This window comes from Gigantopelta aegis, chromosome 4, assembly GCF_016097555.1.
Source record: "Gigantopelta aegis isolate Gae_Host chromosome 4, Gae_host_genome, whole genome shotgun sequence".
Lineage (NCBI taxonomy): Eukaryota > Metazoa > Mollusca > Gastropoda > Neomphalida > Peltospiridae > Gigantopelta > Gigantopelta aegis.
This window is the reverse complement of record NC_054702.1, coordinates 92,007,764-92,031,849: the sequence shown is the minus strand read 5'-3', so window position 1 is coordinate 92,031,849 and position 24,086 is coordinate 92,007,764. Positions and strand designations below refer to the sequence as shown.

At 39.4% G+C, this 24,086-nt stretch overlaps 2 protein-coding genes across 2 annotated transcripts; both read right to left on the bottom strand.

Annotated features, from left to right (window-relative positions):
* Positions 1-9,379: 9,379 nt before the first annotated feature.
* On the bottom strand, positions 9,380-10,630 carry LOC121371425. Its single transcript, XM_041497305.1, has 2 exons — positions 10,392-10,630; positions 9,380-9,855 (listed from the first exon to the last, which is right to left on the bottom strand). The coding sequence occupies exons 1-2, from the start codon at positions 10,553-10,555 to the stop codon at positions 9,642-9,644; spliced, it is 378 nt and encodes a 125-aa protein (XP_041353239.1). The 5' UTR covers positions 10,556-10,630; the 3' UTR covers positions 9,380-9,641.
* A 2,866-nt stretch (positions 10,631-13,496) lies between these two features.
* LOC121370063 (probable glutamate receptor) lies at positions 13,497-20,812 on the bottom strand. Its single transcript, XM_041495164.1, has 5 exons — positions 20,673-20,812; positions 18,786-18,873; positions 14,697-15,018; positions 14,234-14,263; positions 13,497-13,723 (listed from the first exon to the last, which is right to left on the bottom strand). Exons 1-5 carry the CDS (start codon positions 20,810-20,812, stop codon positions 13,497-13,499), a joined length of 807 nt encoding a protein of 268 aa, XP_041351098.1.
* Between the last annotated feature and the right edge of the window lie 3,274 nt (positions 20,813-24,086).

Sequence of the window (24,086 nt, the reverse complement as noted above, 5' to 3'; positions counted from 1 at the left end):
GGGATCACGAACGTAGTCCGTTAGGACTTGGTAAATATCATTTCTGCTCTGTGTATAACCTTGATGTGATTGATGTGACTTTAAATATTTTAATACTGTATTAGACCAATATTCTTTAGACAGTGTCTTCAGTCATCTGACGAAGTAAATCGTAGACTTTTTGTTCTAACATTATATGAGTATTTGGTAATATAAAGCTTAGCCAGTCATCCTAGAAGACCCTAGGTAAACTGTAGGTTATTGTCTTTATTGTGATAGGTACCAGTATTAATTTTGTGTTACAGATTACTGAAAGAGTAGTTAAGGGTTAATTAAAAATTAACCCGTTAGGAATAGAGCTGTAATTCTTTTATTAATTAAGTTCCCCAAGAAGCGTTTCTCAATTATTACACGTTACTGAACGAGTAGTAGGGTTAACTAAAAATTAACCAGTTAGGAATGGTGTTGTAATTCCTTTATTAATTAAATCCTCCTGTAAGCGTTTCTCAAATTATCACACGTGTGGGTGTGGTGTAACGGTGAAGTGTTTCGCATATTGTGTAACTAGACACCTAGAGATTAACTAATTAAGTGATCAGTTCTGGGTTGTTATTATTGCTGTTATTAATTAACTACTACGGCTGTACATTTGTCAGCGTAGATTAATACAGATTCCAAAGTGTATTGTGTTTTTGTTGTGTTTTCTAGAGAACTAACGTGCCATAATAATATATACTTTATATAAGATCGTATCTCTGATCATACCTAGAGACGAGCCATACTAGGGTTTAACAGCCTGTTACAGAGAGATCTAATAGATATACAGTTAGGAGAGATATTTTGATAATCGTGTTTTATTCAGTTACGGGAATTATAGAATCCCCGTGACAACTGCGAATCAGAATTACTAAATGTTTGACCTCAAATAGCCGATGATTAAAATTAATCAATATGCACCAGTGGTGTCGTTAAACAAAACAAATAAACACATCAAAACACACACACACATATGTATGTATGTATGTATGTATGTATGTATGTGTGTGTGTGTGTGTGTATATATATACCCATGTATATATATATATATATATATATATATATATATATATATATATATATTATATATAATATATACAGTAAACCTAAATACACATAATTTTCTTTCTATTTTTAAATGTTAATAATACACTTTAACATATTACTAACCCAGAAGTCTCACAGTCAAATAACTGGTTTAATGTTCAGAAATATAAAAGCATTGCTAAAAGGAAAACAAAATTATAATAAAAGAAAACGATGGCTGAAACTATAAAATGGTGAATGGGTTGATCTAAAGGCAATTATATAAAATGGAAAATATATATATATATATATATCAAACCGATCCGTCGACGTGGGGCGGACCCTTCCAAGAACAAAACTGGCACTCAAGTGTCGTTGTTATTTCTTATTATGATTCAAATAATTTTAACACACAAAATAAAAATACAGTACGATAACGTTTTAAGCGTTCAGTAATATTATTATTATGGATAAACACGATTCACATTCATTATAGAAAGTTGTTATCCATTTTACTGTTGACTGGCGCTAGTTTGTAAATAACGTTTAGAACTGATATTGGTCTCCAATTTTTAATATATTATTTTGCCGTATCTTTTTTTTTCATCTTTTTTTTCAATAAGTGCAATCAATCCCAATTTCTCTGAATCTGATAAATGACCTAAGATTATATCCACAGTTTCAACTTCTAATGACAAAATAACTAATATCGGACCAAAAGAATTATCATCAATTAGCGATGACACAAATGTATATGAATGAATGAATGAATGTTTAACGACCCCAGCACGAAAAAAATGTATATGGTTAATGACACAAATGTATATGAACAATCGCTGCTATAAAGTCAGCTTGCTTCTACATATACGAAGTGACAGATCCCTTTTAATTGGTTCTAAAGTTTATTTTGTTCAACGACACTACCACGAGTGCGAGTGCGAATAATTTTAACATGCTCATATACCACTAGAGTTTCGAGCATGTCCGTCCCGGGGCCAGTGACTTGCTCCGGGACAGAACAAAATTAATGGGAAAATTTTGAAATTTACATCTAAAAATTAAATAGTGGGAATTGACTGCTTGGCCGAATATTTATATAATTTGGAGCATTTTAGAAGGACAGTCCAAAAATAAATAAGAGAAAGAAGAGAGGATCGGACTATTAATTTTTAATAATATTTTTGACATAAAATTTTGAACGAAGGTCTAAAAGTTTAAAGTCCGATCTATATGGTCCGGGCCAGGGGGCGGGGGGTGTGTGTAATTTTGAGGTGGGCGGAATTTGGAATACGAATTTAGTAGTTAGGTCAAAGACCGAAGACCAAAATGTGCTACAAAAATTTAAGTCCAAACAATAAAATTAGGGTGCTCGACCGAAAAGGTTTTAAGGTGATTTGAGCAATTTAGACGGGCTGCCAAAAATGTTTTTAAAGTCCAACTGAGCCCTAAAAAAGGAAGTACATGTCCTAGGAGAGGGTACGCAGCGGAACTCATGGCGAGTTGATGGGATGATCGGCTCGGAACTTCGGGAAGAAGTGAGGCAGGTCGATGTAGCACTCTCCCCGAAGTATTGCTGAGTAGTCTTCCGGAAGTATCAGCTTGATAATCCGATGGACGATTGGATTATCCATGTCTGATAGCCTTGCCGGTACATCCCGTTCCGCTCCGACGTCAGGTAGTAGGTACGACTTCCCTCGACGTACTGGAACTGGTACCGCCCTTGACCAGTTGGTGTTGGTCTCCAGCTCTTGGTGACGAAGGGGCCTGGCAGCTGAGAGGTCGCAGTGAACTCCCCCTTCACACAGTTGCGGTACCGTCCAGGAAGCTTGTTGCGTGCGATCTGCCAAGTCGTGGGCTGTGTGTCGGACAAGTCTGGGACCGACACCTTCCTCTTCTTGGCTTCACGCTCTGCAACCGCTGTCGCAACAACTCGTGGAGACGCCGGTGGATTGGTTGGTGCGGACGACACTTTTCCTGTTTCCATCGGCGTTGGTGCTGCAGGGGGAGGGGCCGCCACTGCCGGTTTAGCCGACAGCTTTGGCTCCCCCTTTGCCGCTCCTGGCGTCTGCTGCTTCCGAGTAGTGGGGGACGGCGACGCAGAAGGTGCCGCCGCCGGCAGTTGAGCTGCCCGGTTTGGTGAACCGCCCCTGCCCTCGTCTTCCTGAAGCAGGAGGGCCGCCCCTGGCGGTTGAGCCGACGGTTTGGTCCCCCTGCCTACTTCCTACCCGATCTCTTTGTTTATTGTCACCATAATACAAGGTGACAATAGCCGTGCTCCCATTGTGTTCAACACGATACTTGGCCAAGCGGCCAAGCTCGTGCAGCACAGCCCCAAGGGGGGGGGGGGGGGGGGGGGGAGAGAGAAACCTCGACGTTTGCTAAACACAACCGCATTCTGCGCTGTCTCGAGTAGGAATGACGACACCACCACAGCACATTGATTTATTTATCATCGGCTATTGGATTTTACACATTTGGTAATCTGCATTTAGAAGCAAGATATCTTTTGTATGTACCATTCCACAGACAGGATAGCACATACAACGGCCTTTGAAATAGCAGTCTAAGTGCACTGGTTGGAATGAGAAACAGCCCAATGGGCCACCAACTGAGATTGATCCTTGACCGACCACACATGAGGCGAGCGTTTCACCACTTGGTTCTAAAACAAAACGTGATAAAATATTTATAGTAATAAAGTTACTATATTTACAGCAGTTAACAACATTTACAAACAACACTTCCGTGCACACGACTTCCCAGTCTGGAGCTCGTCGCGGTAAGACATGTTTGTGGACACTGCATGTGCTTTCGCGGCTCGACTTGGGGATCCTTCAGTTTTGTTGTTTTTGTCAGCGAAGTGAAGTTTTCTACTGGGATGTATGCGGCCATTGGAACTGATTGAACGCTGGAACGCGTCTCGTTTCGACAGTCTGCCCCTCCAGGTTGGATTCTTTTTAGAGAGATTCCTTGCCTCCACGTAATTTCTCCGTCTGACTATGTTGACTTGTTTTTTTCGTGACTCGTATGACGGTCATTCTGCAGAACGCCACGGTTGTTCGCGTTTACTCTCTACATGTCCGAGCCTGTCCTAGCAGCACTGGAAGATTGACCGCCCCACTCTAAGAAGAAATAGGAAGCGGGGTCGGCCCCTACTACTCTTTTTCTAGACTTTACTTTGTTTTATTGTGATACCATCTCGTATCCTCCGGAGTCGGGCCCGTCCACACCACTATACCAACCCATGACGACTGGACTATACCCTAGTCTGATTCTCTCTCTCGTTCAGACGGATCCGGCACTACACCTTCAACGTTTATTGTCTGTCGATCTAGGGGTTTTCTTGACGGGGTGCTAATTGCTATTTTCTAAATTCTGCCCATTTTACATTGCCACATCTTTCTCAAATGTATGAAGTGTCATAAATCAAATAACACTGAAAATATTTTCATCCCACAAACATTTTCATTTCAATTCCATCAAAGTTTGACAAAGTAACGTACTGGTAGTACTAAACCAAATAACATCGGGCTGGTTCAAAGTTGAAGGTGATAGAGCAATTAATATCATTAATGTCTGTGGTGATAATTGTGACAATGTTTGTTGTGATAAAATGTTGGTTCATCTGGCAGGTAAATTCCTATAATTCAATTTGATTTAGTGTCAGTGTACCAACTGCCATTGTGCTTATAACGTGAGGGTTCCTACTAAAAATAGCATGAACACTCTGAAATGAGCAGGTTAACCTTAAATCTGTCGATGGAAATAGGTAGTCCTTTTTATAACAGATGCGCAATTACTCATTAGCGTTTATGCTTGTGGTGTTTTGAATGCCAAGCAATCGGTCAAGTACGTTCAAACCCCGGCACGTCAGCATGTTCACCTTGTTTCTGTTTGCCTAATCCTTCCAAATACTACCCGCTTACACAGTGTTGATTTGTAACATCCTATCTGCTTACTCCTCTGACCTTCAAACACATGATCTTCCTGGGCCATTGAAGAGTTCACCATCGTAAGGACATCGGTCAGACTTTTATCTACGTTTTGCCTCATTTTCCCCACTAAAGCTGAAATATAATGTGTGCCCTCTAGTTGATGCCCAAACGCTAAAGACCCCGATGTCGTTGCGCACGCTGTTAAGATGTCGGCGTCAACAGGCATCATTTTACAAACAGATACATCTGTGCCTAACCCACTGTTACTGTCATTAACAGTATTTTTGGCTTTCCCAGCAAACCGCGGCATCAGTGTTCTTCATAAAATGCAAGTTCAGATATGTCTACTGCATTTCCGTCAGTACCGAAAACAACCTCCTGGGCGCCGTGTGAAAGAATACAACAAACAAAACAACTATGGGCACTATGGTCTTTTGTCGATTCTCTCTTTAAAATGTCCAGAATGTCAGAACGCGTTTGGTTTGTAAAAATATGAACACCAAAGTAAAGATCCGAAACTAGTTATCTCAGTCTTTCTTTATCTTTATCTGATCCTATTCGTTTTTCCATTAAACTTCCAAAATCTTCGTTCTTGATAATGATGCACATTCCCCGTGGTTTTACACCCATTTTGTATTTTTCCAGCATATTATTTGATACTGGTTTTTTTATCATCTACCGTAGACGCCTGGCTTCGGTATCCCGAACCATCCAATGTAATAGATACATGCTGCGAATCTCGCGGGAAGTAAGGATGCCCCTGATGCAAATCACCAATAATAATCTTGAACAACTGGCGAACTTCTCCTTTCGAACTCACTCACAGTTGACATGTATTAGAAAACCTAAACCGTTTACCTTCAGTTTCCAAGGTTCTGCGATCTAGAATCTCTGACGACGTGATATTTTCGACAAGATGCACCTGTGTGTTTCGTCTCCTCCAAAACTCAAATTTAAAGTACTTACAAGATTCAGAAAGAGAATGCTGCATACACATCATTATTAAAACGTGCACTTCCCAGATTAGGAGAGACGGCCACACGGAGACATTCCCGTTAAACCCCCTGAATTCGTAAATGTCGCCCAACATCTGAATCCTTTAACTCTTTGTCTGATTATTTTTCCTTTTGTAAAGGACTTCACTAATGTTGATCTACCGACCCTTTCTGGACCAACGACACAAATCAAAATAGTTCGCACCATCGTCTAAGCCATAATTTATATAGGTGTGACCGTAGATTCAGTGTACCCCGAGACACCATAATTTATATGGGTGTGACCGTAGATTCAGTGTACCCCGAGACACCATAATTTATATGGGTGTTACCGTAGATTTAGTCTACCCCGAGACACCATAATTTATATGGGTGTGACCGTAGATTCAGTGCAACACGAGACACCATAATTTATATGGGTGAGATTGCAGATTCAGTGCACCCCGAGACACCATAATTTATATGGGTGAGATCGCAGATTCAGTGCACCCCGAGACACCATAATTTATATGGGTGAGATCGCAGATTCAGTGCACCCCGATACACCATAATTTATATGGGTGTGACCGTAGATTCAGTGCAACACGAGACACCATAATTTATATGGGTGAGATCGCAGATTCAGTGCACCCCGAGACATCATAATTTATATGGACGAGATCGCAGATTCAGTGCACCCCGAGATACCATAATTTATATGGGTGAGATCGCAGATTCAGTGCACCCCGAGACACCATAATTTATATGGGTGTGACCGTAGATTCAGTGCAACACGAGACACCATAATTTATATGGGTGAGATCGCAGATTCAGTGCACCCCGACACACCATAATTTATATGGGTGTGACCGTAGATTCAGTGCAACACGAGACACCATAATTTATATGGGTGTGACCGTAGATTCAGTGCAACACGAGACACCATAATTTATATGGGTGAGATCGCAGATTCAGTGCACCCCGAGACACCATAATTTATATGGGTGAGATCGCAGATTCAGTGCACCCCGAGACACCATAATTTATATAGGTGTGACCGTAGATTCAGTGTACCCCGAGACACCATAATTTATATGGGTGTGACCGTAGATTCAGTGTACCCCGAGACATCATAATTTATATGGGTGTTACCGTAGATTTAGTCTACCCCGAGACACCATAATTTATATGGGTGTGACCGTAGATTCAGTGCAACACGAGACACCATAATTTATATGGGTGAGATCGCAGATTCAGTGCACCCCAAGACACCATAATTTATATGGGTGAGATCGCAGATTCAGTGCACCCCGAGACACCATAATTTATATGGGTGAGATCGCAGATTCAGTGCACCCCGATACACCATAATTTATATGGGTGTGACCGTAGATTCAGTGCAACACGAGACACCATAATTTATATGGGTGAGATTGCAGATTCAGTGCACCCCAAGACACCATAATTTATATGGGTGTGACCGTAGATTCAGTGCACCCCTAGACACCATAATTTATATGGGTGTGACCGTAGATTCAGTGTACCCCGAGACACCATAATTTATATGGGTGTGACCGTAGATTTAGTGTACTCCGAGACACCATAATTTATATGGGTGTGACCGTAGATTTAGTGTACCCCGATACACCATAATTTATATGGGTGTGACCGTAGATTCAGTGCAACACGAGACACCATAATTTATATGGGTGAGATCGCAGATTCAGTGCACCCCGAGACATCATAATTTATATGGACGAGATCGCAGATTCAGTGCACCCCGAGATACCATAATTTATATGGGTGAGATCGCAGATTCAGTGCACACCGAGACACCATAATTTATATGGGTGTGACCGTAGATTCAGTGCAAATTGAGACCCCATAAATTATATCATGTAGAACAGATTCAGTGCACCCCGAGACACCATAATTTATATGGGTGTGACCGTAGATTCGGTGCATTTCCCTAGACACCATAATTTATATGGGTGTGATCGTAGATTCAGTGCAACACGAGACACCATAATTTGTATGGGTGTGACTGTAGATTCAGTGCAACACGAGACACCATAATTTATATGGGTGTGACCGTAGATTCAGTGTACCCCGAGACACCATAATTTATATGGGTGTGACTGTAGATTCAGTGTACCCCTAGACAAGATAATTTATATGGGTGTGACCGTAGATTCAGTGTACCCCAAGACACCATAATTGATATGGGTGTGACCGTAGATTCAGTGTACCCCAAGACACCATAATTTATATGGGTGTGACCGTAGATTCAGTGCAACACGAGACACCATAATTTATATGGGTGTGACCGTAGATTCAGTGCAACACGAGACATCATAATTTATATGGGTGTGATCATAGATTCAGTGTACCCCGAGACACCATAATTTATATGGGTGTGATCGTAAATTCAGTGTACCCCGAGACACCATAATTTATATGGGTGTAACCGTACATTCAGTGTACCCCGAAACACCATAATTTATATGGGTGTGACCGTAGATTCAGTGTACGCCAAGACACCATAATTTATATGGGTATGACCGTAGATTCAGTGTAACACGAGACACCATAATTTATATGGGTATGACCGTAGATTCAGTGCAACACGAGACACCATAATTTATATGGGTGTGACCGTAGATTCAGTGTACCCCGAGACACCATAATTTTATGGGTGTGACCGTAGATTCAGTGTACCACGAGACACCATAATTTATATGGGTTTCCAAAAGTTTTCTGTGAGGGGGGTATTAGTTTTATTTTGGGGTGTTTTTTTAGGTGTTCGTGTACCTTGAGACACATGGTTTTGTATGGGTGTGACCGTTGATTTGTTTGGGGGCGAGACACCATAATTTGGGGGTTATGTCTAAAAGCACTTTTAGAAACTACTACAAAACGTTTGTTTTGGTTGACGACACCACAAGCACATGTGACAAAGTAAAGTCACCGTGGATGTCAAATTTGCCATAATATATGAATCCAACTCCGTCAATAACGGTATGTCATTAAAGTCAGTGCTGAGTACAGGTGTGTTAAAACATATTGTATTCTACGCGAAGTAATTAGTTCAACAGATAGTTGGAAGATAAAAATGAAAACATAAACGCGTCAATAAGCATATTAAAGATTCCGTATAAACAAGGGTAAAAGTGCCTGTCTTCATTTATTAAAATGATTATTTTCGTGCGTATTTTAAATTACGTTCAAGCACGCAATAAGGGGAAAACACCTGAGCTATCTAGACTGTCTGTCCAGGACAAAATTAGTGGTTAGTTGTTAATGGTCAGTGAGAGAGACGTCTGTCCTGGTCTTACATATCATCCATTGATGTCGTCCAAACAGTCGAATGGGTTAGTGAGACCGGTACCGGGAGTGAATCTAGTACCTACTAGCCTTATGCCCGATGGTTTAACCACTACACCACCGAGGCAGGTAGTGGCAGTCTTCTTACAAGCAGTACTCGACGGGTGAATTATTTCGCACACTCATCAATGATTAATCATACATATTTAATGCATCACTGTTCATGTCAAAGGCATCATCTCGCATGGCCATCATATAATACCATTCCCTAATGCAAATTACAAACTATTATTTATGATTTGAATATTTTAATACCACTGTCAGGTATTGCTAAAACAAATGTCAATAAATATTTGCATTTTAACAGTTAGCACTTCTTGCTTGAAGCAATTGCAATCTCTAAAAGTAAGCTCACAATACTAAGGAGAGTTCCCGTTGCCAGCAGGTAGAACGCAATCTGAATATCAGCCAAGTTGACGGGTTTCGCTGATGGTGAAGACCGACACTCTTCAGGATCTCTGCTTTTAAACCATTTCTTCCTTCTGTTTGCAATAAATCCGATTTGATTGAGAATGTATAATCTGTAAATATATATATATCACTGTTGTTAAAATATATATATATATATATGTATCAAAGGTCTGGGATCGATCCGCGTCGGTTGGCTCATTCAGCTATTTGTCGTTCCAGCCAGTTCACAACGACTGGTATTTCAAATTCCGTGGTATATGCTATACTGTCTGTGTGATGATGCATATAAAAGATCCCTTGCTACTAATGGAAAAATGTAGCGGGTTTCCTCTCTAAGACTATATGTCAAAACTTACCAAATGTTTGACTTCCAATAGCCGATGATTAATAACTCAATGTGCTCTAGTGGTGTTGTTAAACAAAACAAACTTTAGTGTTTTCATACCAGTGCTCTACCAATGTGCTCTGCGTTGTTCATGTAGCAGATATTGGAAACAGAACTAGATATTAACCTCCAGGTTTTTTTTCCAAATTCCGTGTGCATTGGCATGGTTTCAATGAAGAATATAAAACTGAGTCCCACAACATTCAGCATAATTATGTTTTAACAGTTCAGCATATTGAAACGGGTTGTGTGTTAACTTACGTGCGTTCAAATTCTTCTATGAGTGGTGATCCTTTGGGCATTCCGAAGGCTAAATGTTGCCATGAAACTGGGCTGTCCATCAGTTTCAATGTGCAGTCCTTTCCTTGGTGAGCTTCCAGAAAGTAATCCGATCCTAGATAGCAGTATTTCCCACTGTCCACCATCTTAAGATGATTTCCGGGATTAGCATCTAAAATTTCTGGATTCGTTTTGGCCCTCTCTCTTAGAACAGACCATGCTTGTTTTATGCTTCCAGACTTCGTATTCTGAAACAAATACAGAAACAGTGCTACCAACATCCTGTCTTGGCTTTCAGTAAGGGCACTGTTTTAATTTAACTTAGAATGTTTACAGTGATGTTGATAATCAATTCATATACTTACCTTTGTTTGACACACAATATCCGATGTAATCGTTGTGCTGGGGTGTCGTTAAATATTCATTCATTCGTTAATACTTATTCTTTCATTCATTCATTCATTCATTCATTCACTCACTCATTCATTCCATCATTTTGTAAAGGTGTGTGTCCTGATGAAGCCACTAATGCCAAAACAGCGCATCCATTCAAAAATACATATATCGAGGTTATTACCAGAGTATTTTTTTGGTATCGTCAGTATCATATATTAGGAATACAAATTGTATCATGCGAGCCTCTGGCATCTTATAATTTCAAACTTAATACAAACTGTTTTTGTAAACAGTATACGTAACTTTAATTCCAGTCAGCCATTACGCGATATTCAAATGACGTACGGATATGTGGCGTGGTTTCTTTTTGAATGGAAATGACGTCAAATGTGAATACCATCATTTCGGATGTCCTTACATCAAAATAAACTAGTGCATAACGTTTTGTGTTTTCCGAAAGCTGGACAACTTTCAGTGTACAATTGCTATTGAAATGTCCTCGTATTAAATGTGCTCGTTTTTATTTGATGACTATGAATGGACATGCCAATTGTGGTGTGTCACCCTAGTACGTTTGGTTAAATGTCAATAAACCTAGTGTTATGACCTCAGTTCATTTGCATCTAATTTGCAAAGTTATCAAATTCTTAAAGTATGTGATCTGAAAAATATCACACATACTTTGATTGCACTGGGTAAAAAACTATATATATATATATATATATATATATATATATATATATATATATATATATATATACACGACAGCGTCGGTAAATGACAGATGGCTATCTACACGGCAGTAATATTTTCATAATAAAAGTAACGAAATACTGCGTTCATTAGTGCAGATTCTTGTTTCATATTGGTTGCTACCATAATCACTGCATATGTCGCTGTTGGAGAGAGAAGGAATGAGATGTGAAGGTGGACAGCAAAAGATGTTGAAATATAGCATCTGCCAGATCGGGGGAAAAATTAAATAGAATTCAAAGAATCGAACGAATATGGTCAGTGAGATCAAATAAATAATCACTACATAATTGCTTCTTAAGCAATATTTTTAAACATCTGATACCATAAGGCTTGACAGTGACACCACTGACATCTGTTTGGATATCGTGCATCAGTTAAAAGTGAGATGGTGGCTTCTTGTACAAAGCAATAACGTTTCAAGTTTCTACCCATTTGTTTATATATGTTTCATGTCTTAAAGGAGGGGACAATTAAGGCATTTGGCCTGGTATGCATATTCAACGATATATAATGCACATTATTGCTTAATATCAACACGTATAATCGTATAGTTAATTAATAAAACGGTTAAATGTGACAGCTATTATATTTAACGGGCGCAGCCATTTTGTACCATCTCAGTGAATACGCCCTCTGGCGAGCTGGTGGTTACGTAATACCTAACGTGTCATGTCAGGAATTAGTTTTCGAACTGAAGAAACAAAACATACCTGATTTTTGCGAATCCATCGCAATGTTCTGTAATAATAGCCATCCCAGGAAGCCAGCAACAAATATATATTATAAAATAAACCACCATTGTCAAAGTGTTGAAATAACTGTATTATGTTTTGTACATAAATTAATCCATGTACTGAAATAATAATCGGTGTGTTTTTTCGGTTAATTGGTCTTTTCTTTGTGTGGCCTGTACCTGTGGTTCCTGATTGGCAGGTGTATATTTAGACGGTTCCCAGACACTGTGTCTAGACACACTAAAAAGACGTGCCTCTTTTATTAAGATCACATGGTATAGTGTGGTAGCCGCGCGGATACCCCTCCAATTGTAATGGGCAATATCAGCCTTCCTGCTTTATTACTGTAAGTAATTCTGTAAAACCCTTGAATAAGCAGACTTTCCCATCTAAAATCACAAAACTGACCAATTACGTCGTCCAAAAGAAAAGAAAAGTATCACTTGGGTATCGTGAGTGGTTGTTTTTGCTCGAACGTACCCTACCAATAGGCCTAATAATATGCATTTTTTCTTGAAAAATAGTATAACTCCATTTCGTTCTATTGATGCAAATTGAAATATATTTAGTTAAATAATTTATTATACTATCAAGTCATTTATGTTGTTTTACAAGTCAGGTTGATGAAAGCGAAGCGCCTTGTAAATTAGAGCTTTTGTTTACACTGTTCATAGAGGAGATGGACGGAGCTGACGTCACTTCGCCCCGAGCTATACCACCGGTCGTCACAAAAACGAAAGACAATGGCTGCCCCCAGTTAGCAGCAATAATCATGGGGGTTTTTATTAACTCTAAAATTACGCGTTTTTCATTTGTTAAAGTGTCAGTATGTGTTGGCATAATGTTCTTCTTTGAGTTGACCCTACCTTTAAAGGGATGGCCCTGTGTCTGCTCCTATTTTAAGATGTTTCTCTCTAACAGAGCCTTTTTTTACTAGTAAGTTTACGTATTAAATCATTCTGTTCTTTAGAATATCTGGTAATGCTAACGTTTGTAGAAGCTCGAACTTCGTATTAATTCCTAATATGCATTTTGTTCGTAGTTATGAATATACCTGGAGGAGAAATCCATATTGTAGGACGGCAAGAAACACTTAGTATACACAGACACACATATCCTAAACAAGACTTGAATATGTAATTTAAGTGGGAAAGGTGTTACATGACATTAAATTCGAGACAGTATCTTTAACTGCATTGTTTTAATTTACCTGAAATATCATCGCGGTAATACTGGGTTCAATCAAACCAAACGAATAGTCCTCATTTCTTGTGAGCTCAGCCAGGTTGTGGAAAGGTTTCTGCTCTTTGTGGACGGACAGCTGTGATATGAGATTAGCACCATACGCCATTGACATGATGATGGCAAATATCCACCAGGATACCACCATGAACCTGCCGGATAGGCCTTGAGAGTGGTAGTCTACACCTGTTAAAATACATCAGAATACCATCAAGAACCTGCCGGATAGGCCTTTAGAGTGGTAGTCTACACCTGTTAAAATACACCAGTACCATCATGGCCTTGTGTGTGGTAGTCTACACCTGTTGAAATACAACAGAATACCATCACGGCCTTGTGTGTGGTAGTCTACACCTGTTAAAATACACCAGAATACCACCAGGCCTTGTGTGTGGTAGTCTACACCTGTTAAAATACACCAGGATACCATCATGGCCTTGCGTGTGGTAGTCTACACTTTTTAACATACAGCAGGATACCATCATAGCCTTGCATGTGATAGTCTACACCTACATCAGGATATCATTGTGAATCTGATGGGTAGGCCTAGCTTGAGGATGATACCATCATCAACCTGATGGGTAGGTCTTGTGTGTGGTAGTCTGCACCTATTAAAATACACCAGGATACCATCATGAATCTGATGGGCAGGCCTTGCGAATGGTAGTCTACAACTGTAAAAATACGCTAGGATACCATCATGGTCTTGCGTGTGGTAGTCTACACCTGTTAACATAAAGCAAAATACATCATTAACCTGCTGGCTAGGCCTTGTGTGTGGTAGTCTACAACTGTTAAAATACACCTGGATACCATCATCAACCTGCCGTGTAGGCCTTGCGTGTGGTAGTCTACACCTGTTAGCATACACCAGGATACCATCATCAACCTGCCTGGTAGGCCTTGCGTGTGGTAGTCTACATCTGTTAACTGGATGCTATTTGTCCTTATGTCTACTTTGTTTCGCCTGGGGAATTGTTCGTCCCAGCCAGTGCACCACGACTGGTATATTAAAGCCCGTGGTATATGCTATCTAAAAGATCCCTAATGGGAAAAAAGGAGCAGGCTTCCTCATTAAAACTCTATGTCAAAATTACCAAACGTTTGATTACTAAATCAATGTTCCCTAGTGGTGTCGTTATACAAAACAAACTTTAACCTTGTTTCGCCAAAGCTGCAAGTGTGAACCAGGATGCATCAAGGCAGACGACCAATGCACTCGCATCGAGTCCACGGTGTGGGCGATTTGCTGATCTGGCAATCACTACAAAGAGAATGGACACAAGAACCAATACTCCAAATATACTCAGATACACATTGCTTCTGAAGATCGTTATGTAACTGGTCCATTTTGTCTCCAGGACATCGTCTTTCTTGTACAGCCCTTTGATGTTCGTCGTGTGTACTGCAGGATGAAGAAAGTGCATCACTTCGCTGCGGTCTTCATGGACTGTTAGGTCCCCTATTGTGAGGTCGGCTTCCTGAAATATAAATTAAGAGTCTGCCTCGTAGGTCAGTTTCCAGTTCCTCGTTCTTTCCTCTTTTTCCCCCACTAGTTGAAATATAGAATTAATCAATGAGCAAAAATTCAATTATCACAGATAGGTAAAATTAAAATTTAGAATAAAATTTAGTATCACGAAGATATTTGAACAACAGTTCAGGATGGAATTGAAATGATTCCATCACATTTCTTCTTCCAAATATAACTTTCCCAGTTTGCTTAAAATGTGATGCACCGTCAGTGTTCACTGGCCGTGTTCACACTAAGGCAGAGGATCCTTCTTCAGAATAAATGAATGAGTCGAGTATGTATGACCAATACGAGCACGACAAAACACTATTCCCTTTCCTTTCTGCATCCCACCCACCCACTTATACGAGGACTGCCACTTTCCAGGACTGGTTTGATTGATTGAATGAAGTATGTTCGGAACTGCACCGTACCGATCATCTTGCCAAATTGAAAAGATAAATTAATATTTTGTTTAAAATCAGTAAACGGTACACCAACCCTGTCATGAGGTAAATCCAAAGTAGACTTGTCAGCTGAATCTGACTTTCCATTACCCCTGATGCTAACATGACTGGGCATGCAACAAAATACAATGTCCTTATTGACAATGGATAAAAAGTACATTTTCGTATCACTATCCCAACTAAGGCGTGTTCCATCTCCATGTTTCGTAAAGCTTGATCACACGAAAGTGAATCTGTGAAAATTATAAACTTGTATGTAATAGAATCTTTTATTTCTTCCAAGGCTTTAATGACTGCCAAACTTCAGCACAAAAGACTAATGCTGAATCGGGCAGTTTCATGGAAATCATTCAAAATATTCTATTTAACGACGCACTCGACACATTTTATTTACGGTTATATAGTGTCAGCCATATGGTTAAGAACCACATATATATTGAGAGAGAAAACCCTCTGTCACCACTTCATGGGCTACGCTTTTCGATTAGCAGCAAGGGATCTTTTATATGCACTATCCCACAGACAGGATAGTATATACTACGGCCTTTATATACCAATTGTGGAGCTCTGGCTACGAGTGGAAATTATTGTGTCCAATGGAAAAATGGTAGCACAAGCCACATAATTCCCATCTTGTAACCCGTGTGTATGAAAAGGAATATAATCACGGTATCGGTCTTAAATGTCCATGAAATATTGTTTTTATACAACATCATCCGTACGACTTTTCTCCAGATGCACAAGAGTCAAATACAATTTTAACTAGTTTGATACATCAAGGTTGTTTGATACACTAAGGAGGTTAAACAAATTATGAAGGAGTTTCCAAAGTGTGTGTTAAATCAATGTTGGAAACCACATGTAAATAATTTCATATATTTGTTATCAAACGCTGCAATATGTGTTAGATGTTTCGGGATTTATTTAATCTTGATGGCATATTGCAGAGAAAGCTTTACATGTCTAGCACCCTAACTAGCTTAGTTTGCATCGACGTACAAGCTCTCTACAAAATATATTCTAAATGCACCAATACAAAGCCTAAGCCCCTGGTTGTGTATAGATCTAACATCTGCAAGTACGACTTGCGTGCCGACCCATACACAGTGCATCCATAGTGAAGTTTTGATATAACTAAAGATCTATATAGACAGAGCATAACTTTCGGTCTGATCCCCATTCTGCATTACCAATAAGTTTTAAAATATTGAGAATGTTTAAGCCTTTCTTTTAACATATTTTAGATGGGGCACAAAAGAAAGTTTCCTGTCAAATATAACCCCTTGAAATTTGCTCTCCTCCATAACTGGAATCGGATGTTTGTCCAGAAACTACTGTGGGTCTACGTAGAGATATTTTTCTGCCAGATATGCATACAGATAGTCTTTGGCTTTCTGAACCTAAAGCCTTTGTCAGTTGCCCATTGTTGATGTTTATTCAATGATATTCAACGTTCAATGATACTCATATTGGACTATCTGTAGCAAATCTGAAAAGGAGCAATCAACACCAGGTTTTAAACACTGGGAGATGATGTTAATGTTCAAATAAAATAAAGTTACAGACAGGATACCTCCTTGAGGTACACCCATACCCTGTGGGTGAATGCCAGACAAAACTCGACCCTACCCAAAAACATCTATCTTTTAAAAACTAAGAAGTAAAAACAGACAAAAGTAAAAACAAGAAGTTGACCTCTTAGGCCCATGCCATGCAGGTATTTTAAAATCTCATACTTCAACGTGGTACCGTAAGCTTATTCTAAATAAAAAACGACTGATATCAAGTGTTGATTATGGATAAAAGCTTACCTGCAAATGGTTTCAAATCGAACAAGATGATCAACCGTGCTACATCTAGATCTGAATCCACATTGCACATTAGTAAACAATTTGTGAGATTCACGATACCAGACAATATTGATCATTTGTTCCATGATTTTACAAAGAAAGAAAGAAATGTTTTATTTAACGACGCACTCAACACATTTTATTTACGGTTATATGGCGTCAGACATATGGTTAAGGACCACACAGATTTTGAGAGGAAACCCGCTGTCGCCACTACATGGGCTACTCTTCCGATTAGCAGCAAGGGATCTTTTATTTGCGCTTCCCACAGACAGGATAGCACAAACCATGGCCTTTGTTGAACCAGTTATGGATCACTGGTCGGTGCAAGTGGTTTACACCTACCCATTGAGCCTTGCGGAGCACTCACTCAGGGTTTGGAGTCGGTATCTGGATTAAAAATCCCATGCCTCGACTGGGATCCGAACCCAGTACCTACCAGCCTGTAGACCGATGACCTGCCACGACGCCACCGAGGCCGGTATGATTTTACAAATGCAACTCGTCAAAACAATAGGGCGATAACTAGTAGGATTTGGTGGATCCTTATCAGGCATGCATACTGTGTAGTGTGTAGACTGAGTTTCCATTCTACGCCTGTCATGAGCGCATTCTCAAATTTCCATAAGGTGACCCATCACCCATGTTTTTACAGTCATTAGCGGTAGACTCGTTAACTAGCAGAACGGCAGTGGCGTGACGTCACTAATGACAAGTATAGTGCTGAAACAAACAGTGACGTAGCAAACTATTGTCTTGTGTTTAAAATTTGACCAGTCAATATTTTAAGAAGCGATATCTCCTGCGGAGAATATCTCAGGAGATATCGCAAATTATAGTGCCAGCTATATCTCCTACAAAATCCTTTAATTAATTATAGCAGACACATTTCTATTTTACTTTTGGTAGCCGATGTATTAGGGTTATTGGTTGTGTGTCCCAATGACAATCTATTTTCCCAACTCCGAATACAATTAGGTATTCTTAGTAATACCTCCTCCAAAAGTGGCATCTTCAGCTATGCAGTCTTGATGAAAGGCGCTGATCGTTAAACAAGCCGTTTGAGAGCACTTCTGAAGCAATATATGTCCAATACCGGGTCCAACATATATTTCTGTTTGCTAAATTTACGGGCCATCACTGTGTCAAAATGGTTAGATCGCCATGAACGTCAAACGTGATCTGTAACTGGAGATGATAAGGCTAAAATTTCACTTCATTATCTTGTGGCATTGCGAAAACAAATATCTGGAAAACTATATGTGGGGCAGATGGCCAAACAGACAGATAGGTTGGCAGGCGGACAAACAGACAGACAGACGGACGAACAGAGGAACAGATGGACGGAGACCGGTAGTTCATTATTAGGTGTTCCATAGTACAGATTTAAATTAGGTTACATAATAACGGAGACTTACCCTTCTGGCCATAGCTCCTACCAACCCAGTCCAGGATCCATTTATAAACACTCCCCAGTTTCTGTCTGCTGGTTCAGAAATAGTGTAGCTGAAATACGATTTAGTATAGTTGAATTATAGCAATACTTTATCATAATATTTTATGTTCTTATTTGATTTATAATGCTTCATAGTGCTAGGCTCAGACATCCAAATGTCAGCAGAAAGTTGGCCTACGTTCTGCTGTCACGACTGTCCAGTTGCTAATCCAAGCGCTCTTACTTGATTCTCGTCGTATAACTCATTAGCTGAGTTGGCCAACTTTCTGCTGGCAGTTGGCAGTTGGCGGTCTTAGCCTAATATAATTCTTCATTTCACAACATGCTTCGTCAGATGTACCAACAAATTCGAAAACATTATAAACAAATGTCATGCAAATAATATGCATAAACTTGAAGATTATTAAACAAGAGGTGCGTTCGCACGTGTGACATTTTCAGTTAAATTTTGACATATTCTACATTAATTCCCATAGCAACTTTTGTATACACTTATAATTTTCTTGAATAGTTACAATGAACTAAGTTAATACTCAGCTAAATAAGACGTAGGTTGTCGGCTTAGGTACAGGCAAACAGACATTTGAGCAGAAACCTGAAATTGAGGTGTTTTGCAACTGCACGTAGAATATCCACACCAAAGCCTTCATATGTCACATTATCGCCGTGTTGCGTCTGGTAAGAAAATATTCCATTCTGAAATAGACGATGATATAGTGCATTTATTTAACCCTTCATTCAAAACGTAAAAGAAAAATAAGTGACTGATTTAAAAATACTTCATCCTCAAAAGGAAGATATTGTTTCCTCTAATAATTTTTAGTATTTTGACTGTAGGACAGCTACCCCCCCCCCCCCCCCCTTCTCCATTTTAATCACGTCAAAAAAAATAGAACGGCCATTTTAAATTTCAAGTTCTAAAGACAGAATTGCACGACTTGCGCGACACGAACATACATGGTGTGCACGTTCCTCATTAGGTAACGTTCAGTACCATACGTGGTTTTCTAAACAGTTCAGAGGTTGCTTTTTCGTAGCCATAATTCAGTTACATTCTAAAATATCGACCACTAGTGAGATATGACGACAGCTTGCTGGAATAAATTAAATGTATACACATATATTTTTAATAAATATTTTGTTTGGCTGATTATTTAGTACGTAATCTTTTGATTACAACTACACCACTGCATCTGCACTTTTGCAGCAGTGAAATGTCAATGTATTTAGGCGCAACTTAATTTGTCCGTAACCCGTATGCGTAGACGTAAACATAATACGTAAAAGAAAACAAAACGCAATCTTTAATTTGAACTTATTTTCGTACTTATATCCAGTTACGGTTCAAGCACGCTGTATTGGGCACACACCTCAGCTATCTGTGATGTCTGTCCAGGACAGTGGGTTAGTTGTTAATGGTTAGTGGTTAGCGAGAAAGAAGAGAGTGTAGTGGCCTTACACCTACCCACTGAGACGTTAAAACTCAGTCTGGGTGGGAGATGGTACCGGGCTGCGAACCTTGTACCTACCACCCTTATGTCCGATGGCTTAACCACGACACCACCGAGGCTGGTAAAAACAAATTGACAAATGTAATTTGATTCCATCGTGCACGCACTTTTGTATGCCTTGGGAGGGGGGGGGGGGGGGGGGGGGGTCTTTTTATTTCTTCATTCACGATAATTAACACTAAAATGCCGTGCAAATGCGTCTCTAAGCACCTTTAATTCAATGTTTTCTTGGGAACACGCCCCCAAAACCCTTTGCTTCCTTTTGGGAGTTGGGCTCATTGACCTTTGTGACCCCTCCTTTATAAAATACCGGATCTGCCCCTGCATGTTCTAATTACTTGTGTCTGTAAAATGTGGGCGTCTGCACGAGGCTGTGCAGAGGCAATGGAATTGCCACTCTACCTGTGTCAACACGTGCAGATGTCGGCCGTTGAATTTGTATTTGATATTTGGAAATATCTCGTTCTCGGATAGACATGACATAGTTGTGCAGTGGACCTTTTCAAACTTAGATCCAGAGAGGTGTGTTATCAATCTGTGGATGTTGAGACTTTCCTTATCAATATATACCTGAAATAGACATTATAATGTGTGAGTGTTTAATAGTGCTTAAATGCTGCTGAAACTAATAATCAAGACCAATAAAACATTATGTTCAAAATAACATCTGAACGAGTAATGATGCCAAAGATAACTCAAGTATGCAGTCATAATTGTAACACGGCAAAACTTTATTTTAGGATTAGTCAAAACAATAATGACGCTAGACAATCATTCTTGAATCGCATTTATAAAACTACGTGTTCACTCAAGATGTTAAGTCTGGAGACTTTACTGCCATGGCACCGTCATGAAAATAAATGTAAGTGAAGTCTGCAAACTGCAGAATTTTATAAGCACGAAGCCAGAACATACTGAATGGACTGAAAGTATCATATAATAGGCATTATATAATATTAAAATACTGGTCCACCAATATAGTAATGTCGACTGTTTCAACAAAACAGTGGTCTCTTGTTAGCAATATTTTCTTATTCTAGGTTCAGACTGTCAACTGTTATGACTAAGTTGGCCAATTCGACGGTTGCGTGGTAATTTATCAGACTTCCAACTAATCGGTTATACCACGACCATCGAGTTGCACTGGACAGTCGTAGAAGTCGTGATAGCATAAAGTTGGCCAACTTCCTGGACAACTTCCTTCTGGCAGTTGGTAGTCTGATTTAGCATAAGGTATTAAATTGCTTCCAAACTCCACCAGGAGCCCATAAGATATAGAAATGTATTTAACATTTTTATTTCATAACAACTTATTTTCGTGCTTATATCCAATTAAGGTCCAAGCACGCAGTCCTGGGCACACACCTCAGCTATCTGGGCTGTCTGTCTAGGACAGTGGGTTAGTCCTTATTTGTTAGTGGACAGTGAGAGAGAAGAGGGTGTAGTGGACTTACACCTACCCACTCAGTCGTTAAAACTCGCTCTGGGTGGTAGCCGTACCGTACCGGGCTGCGAACCCTGTACCTACCAGTCTTATGTCCGATAGCTTAACCACGACGCCACAGGTGATGTGTTTAACAGGATTATCTGGCATGTTTCCAATGGAATATTTATGTCCTTGAATATATGATTTAAGAGACACTCGAGCGACTGTCTTTGTCGCCATTGTTAAGGTATTTTATATACTGGTATACCTAATGTTTTAATAGCTATTGTGTACGTACGAAATTATTGGGAGGCAATTTCTACTTCAGACTACTATAAATATTAGGATGGAAGTAAGGAAATATTTTATTTACAAAGAATGATTAGGATGGCCACAGACATTGAATATAAGGATACTGATATTCTAAACATGATAATATTTAATATATCAAAGTAGTCGATAAAAAGACTAATAGTCAGAAGCAGGTGGCAATGGTAGAAGACAAAGGATGGTATATTTTAATGACATGAAATGCGGCCACAATAGGCAAGTCTCTGTTCCAAGGAAAATACTCGATCACATTGTAAAACTAGCTTAAAGTACACTATTCGTGAATTTCACTTTTTACAAATATAATAATATAATTATGTACCCGAGCCTTTGGTTGCAAAACCTGAAGCAGTGCAAGGTTTTCTAGTTTCCATGTGACGTGTCTCGAGTTAGAGTTATGTCCCCTTGGTGCCGTTACCAACCACTTGGAGCGGTGTCTGTAGTCTGTGGTGCGATTGGATCTCGCGTCGAACTCATCTACCTATAATGGAAATGAAACTGATATAAGACTGGTAGGTACAGTGTTCGTAGCTAGGTACCGGCTACCACCCAGAGCGAGTTTTAACGACTTAATGGGTAAGTGTAAGACCACTACACCTTCTTCTTTCTCACTAACCACTGATGACTAACAACTAACCCACTTTTCTGAACAGACAGCCCAGATAGCTGACGTGTGTGCCCATGAGAGCGTGCTTGAACCTTAATTGGATATAAGCACGAAATTAAAATGAAATGAAATGATTTCCTGTCGAATTCGTCTACTTATGATGGAAATGAAACATATCTGCGTTCATTAAATGTGTCAGTGTTGAAATCATGGCCAATTTTAGGCAGTTTAAGGACGAAATCGAAATATATTAATTTCGGATAAACAATTAGAAATTGGAATAACTTAAGCAGGCGTGTGTTTTTGATCAATCAATCGTTTTATTCAAAGTATTTTAGGCATCCGGTCCATATTACATTCAATTTCTTACACACCCGTTGGTGAGAACACTATGCGTTATTTTCGGTTACACATGGTTGTTAATACATGCATGTGTGTTAATAATTTCAAGACATACGACTGGCTGCTCCTAGGTGATGACCAGGTCACCAATGCTATACATCAAATGAAAAACTACAGGATGGAAATCGATTAGACTGTGACGTGGAGTTAACCTAACATCCATGTGTTTGTGACGCGTAAGTCAGCTACAAGTGCAATGGCTGTAATTAACATTTAGTCAAAAAGATGTTAAAATTTGCTTAAAAACTGGTTTTTGAGGATATGTAAGAAACAGAATAATACATGCGTGTCCGTTAGATACCACGTATCTCACAACTCGTTTAAAAACGCATCAAACTCGCTTTCGCTCATTAGATACATTTTAAAACAACTCGTTGTGAGATAATTGGTATCTAACGGCCACTCATGTATTATTCTCTATGCATTACATTCCAGTGGATAGTGCACATGTATAAAAATATAAAGCAGAAGATTCCTCATACAAAATTGCATATGATCAGTGTATCTAGCAACGGTGTCAACGTACATCATTTTCTTATTTTTGCTAGTTTTACTCTTTTTATTGAAAAATCTGACTACAACTTCCGTGTAAGACCAAATATGGTTTCTTTAAAGGTATTACCAAAATATAGCAAAAATGTTCATTCGATTTCGCACCATTTTAAAATGGAAATAATTTTACTTGACATCAATGCATTTATTTTACATATTTTAAACAGATTTTGTTTACACTTTAATTAGACGTGTACTACGTATGTATGTAGGTGTGTGTGTGTGTATGTGTGTGTGTGTGTGTGTGTGTGTGTGTGTGTGTGTGCGTGTGTGTATGTTTGTGTTGTGTGTATGTGTATGTGTGTATGCATGTGTGTATATGTGTGTTGTGTGTGTATGTCTGTGTGTTGTGTGTGTATGTCTGTGTGTTGTGTGTGTGTATGTATGTGTGTGGGGGTATGTGTGTATGTGTGTGTATATGTGTGTTGTGTATAA

Excerpts from the sequence above, each read along its gene's own strand:
- LOC121370063 (XM_041495164.1), bottom strand. The coding sequence starts at position 20,812 with ATGTCTATCCGAGAACGAGATATTTCCAAATATCAAATACAAATTCAA. Across the intron at positions 18,874-20,672 it reads CCCACATTTTACAGACACAA|CTACACTATTTCTGAACCAG; the intron begins GTAATTAGAACA and ends ATCGTATTTCAG. Across the intron at positions 13,724-14,233 it reads CCACACGCAAGACCATGATG|GTGTAGACTACCACTCTCAA; the intron begins GTATCCTAGCGT and ends GTATTTTAACAG.
- LOC121371425 (XM_041497305.1), bottom strand. The coding sequence starts at position 10,555 with ATGGTGGACAGTGGGAAATACTGCTATCTAGGATCGGATTACTTTCTG. Across the intron at positions 9,856-10,391 it reads ATAGAAGAATTTGAACGCAC|ATTATACATTCTCAATCAAA; the intron begins GTAAGTTAACAC and ends ATATATTTACAG.